The sequence below is a fragment of the Etheostoma spectabile genome, chromosome 23 (assembly GCF_008692095.1).
Source record: "Etheostoma spectabile isolate EspeVRDwgs_2016 chromosome 23, UIUC_Espe_1.0, whole genome shotgun sequence".
Classification (NCBI taxonomy): domain Eukaryota; kingdom Metazoa; phylum Chordata; class Actinopteri; order Perciformes; family Percidae; genus Etheostoma; species Etheostoma spectabile.
In genome coordinates this window covers 17,910,752-17,913,400 of record NC_045755.1, presented here as the reverse complement: position 1 = coordinate 17,913,400, position 2,649 = coordinate 17,910,752, and the positions used below count along the sequence as shown (strand labels likewise).

Sequence of the window (2,649 nt, the reverse complement as noted above, 5' to 3'; positions counted from 1 at the left end):
GGGGGGGGGGGGTACTGCCCATGCAGCGCCCTGAGCAGTTGGGGGTTCGGTACTGGCACCTCTCAGGCTACCAGTCCACCAAATGGGGACTTGAACCAACAACACTCCGGTTTCCAATTCACTTCCCAAATATACTTTCATAAAATGAATCATATTTGGTCCTGCTTTACAGAAAACCTTTTATGAAAACTAATGACAGCTCCTTTTAATCAACGTAGGATTAGGGCTGAAAAAGCAGCAGATCCTGACAATTAGGAAGCTGAAACCATCATGGTTTGGGTTTATGTCTTGATATTCTGACATAAACAGCAATATAGCTGTCATGTGTTGAGTATACAGTCTATTTAGTTGGAGGACCAACGTAAAATGTTTTAACATTGTAAAATTATATTGTTTCAGCTCTGAATAATACTTCTAAACTAAAAAGGTGAACTACGGGGCGCCTGGGTAGCTCACCTGGTAGTAGGGGTGGGAATCCCCTGAGGCCTCAGGATACGATATCATCACGATACTTATGCCACGATGCGATATGATTGCGATTATATTGCAATTATATTGCAATTTCTTACCTTTTTACCTTCTAATTCTTCCCAATTTCAAATTATGTCCCAAAAAGGAACCTTTGTCAACATCTGTTTGATCTAAAAAGAAACATATTCTGTTTGTTCATCTTACTTCAATTTTTTTGCTGAAAAATGGGATTGTCAAGCAGACAAACTGACCAACACGTGTGTGATAACTGATCAATACTTGGCGTCTGTGCATCGATACAGTATTGCCGCGGAAAATATACTACGCTGTATCCAACTCCATTGCACTTTTTAAAGTATTTTAAGAAATCACTAAAATCCACTATTTGTCATTTTACTTATGTAATTTTAAAATTGATTGTTTTCCCTTCATTATGGCCTAGTGCCTAGTATTTAATTATGTTGGAGAATACTGATTTATTTTCATATTGAAGTAATTTATTTAGTTTTTCCCCATAGATGTGTGTCTCATTACATAAACACAACCTCTAGGTCCTTTGTGCTAGCTATGATTCCCCTCTGTTCAGGTTATGCTCTAACATTGTTTACCAATATGGGGTCAGAAGTAGTTTTTAGCTGAAAAATAGTGCCACCTTCTTCTGATTTAATGGTTTGGATATTTATTGATTAAGGATTAATTAAACACGTTATGATGTTGCATTTACAGCCACTAAATATAACATTTCCATTTAAATTGAACCTACACACCCTAATTTTTTTATGATCAGGAATAACAAAGTATGAGTCTTCCTCTGAAGGGGCTCCTCATCTTGAGAGTCCTCCCACCCTCAGACTCACCTGTACAGGTGAGACCATGCTGGAAGATGTAGTTGCAACAAACATCACACCAGGTGTCCTCGCCACCGGGCTCGAAGGTGTGTCCCTCTCCGGACTCCTCTTTCACCCTGGGGTCCCTCTCTCCGGGGGAGAAGATGGTCCTCACATGGGGGGCTCTGAACCCCTTTTTCCTGCTGCGAGCTGGCCCCACACCGTGACCCTCCATCCCGTTCTTGCGGGCTCCTGGCTCGCCGTTTCTCCCCTCGTGGGTGGGTGAATTCTCCGGTGGCTTCCCCCCAGAGTGCCCTCCCTCACTCCAAGCCGCCTCCAGACTGGCCGACTGAGGGTGCCGCCGGACGGCTCTCACAACCACCGCGCCCTTGTTGGCCTTAGAGATCCGCATTTTAGCGCCCGACGGCGGCCAAGTAGCCTTCGGTGCCTCGCTCTGTGTACCGGGGGATAGATTGATATTAACAGGCTGCACGGTTAATGGAGAGTCATCCGTGACCGGAGAGTGCGTGGGAACGTATTTCCTACCCGGGTGAACGACGTTAAACATCACGCACACTCCTCATACTTCAGCGTTACAAGTCGGCGGAGGTGTCTATTACACCGCCGGGCTACAGGTGAGACGTCACTGATGACACCGACCGATGAGCCGTGTTGAGGCAGGCCGAGGTGTGCAGGGGAACGGGTTGGATGACATCTCATTTCACTGAAACATCAAACATCACAGCATGCGGCGCGGCACGTTGCAGGAAAAAAGTACACGCGACGCCAGACTCCATTTAAAACAATGCCGATTTAAAGATTAGACTAGTTGTTTTCAAGAATCATATCACTTTGCAGCTCGATTTAATTAACTCACTAGATGTATGGGAATGTCCTTAATTCGGCATGAATTGCATTTATTAGTTAAGCCCAGCCCCATGTAATTAAGATTTAAATTTATTTTGGTGTGGCATGTTGCTTCCTAGGCAAAATTACCCAAGAAATAACTCCCTTTAACAGTAAACATTACGTCTTTCATTAAAGTAGTTACGGCCACATATATTTATACAAGAACGTGTCGCTTGAGGAAGTATTTAAAAATGAAAATAGGCTATTCAATAAATAATCAAACATTTGAATGGGGTTCATTTCTGTCTGAACGTACGGTTCCTTAATTGACCACAAGGCGGTGCCGTTTTTACTTCAACATTTTTTATTCAGCAAAATCAAGTCTCTAGAAAAGGGATGTGCACATAATAATAAAGTAACAACTTTTAGATCATTTAATACATCCAGCCTACACAGGAAGACATTTTAACAATTCAGTTACTTATATTACCCCCCCCCCCCC

General features: G+C 43.1%; 1 protein-coding gene and 1 long non-coding RNA gene across 2 annotated transcripts in view; one reads left to right on the top strand and one right to left on the bottom strand.

The window, feature by feature from the left end:
* The window catches only part of rassf3 (Ras association domain family member 3), a 68,140-nt gene extending 66,203 nt beyond the window's left edge, over nucleotides 1–1,937 (bottom strand). The window contains exon 1 of the mRNA XM_032505657.1: nucleotides 1,329–1,937. Coding sequence (XP_032361548.1) covers nucleotides 1,329–1,866 — 538 coding nt within the window. The 5' untranslated portion in view covers nucleotides 1,867–1,937. The remainder of the gene's footprint in view (nucleotides 1–1,328) is intronic.
* The window catches only part of LOC116673378 (uncharacterized), a 21,038-nt gene that overhangs the window by 4,240 nt on the left and 14,149 nt on the right, over nucleotides 1–2,649 (top strand). The window lies entirely within an intron of this gene.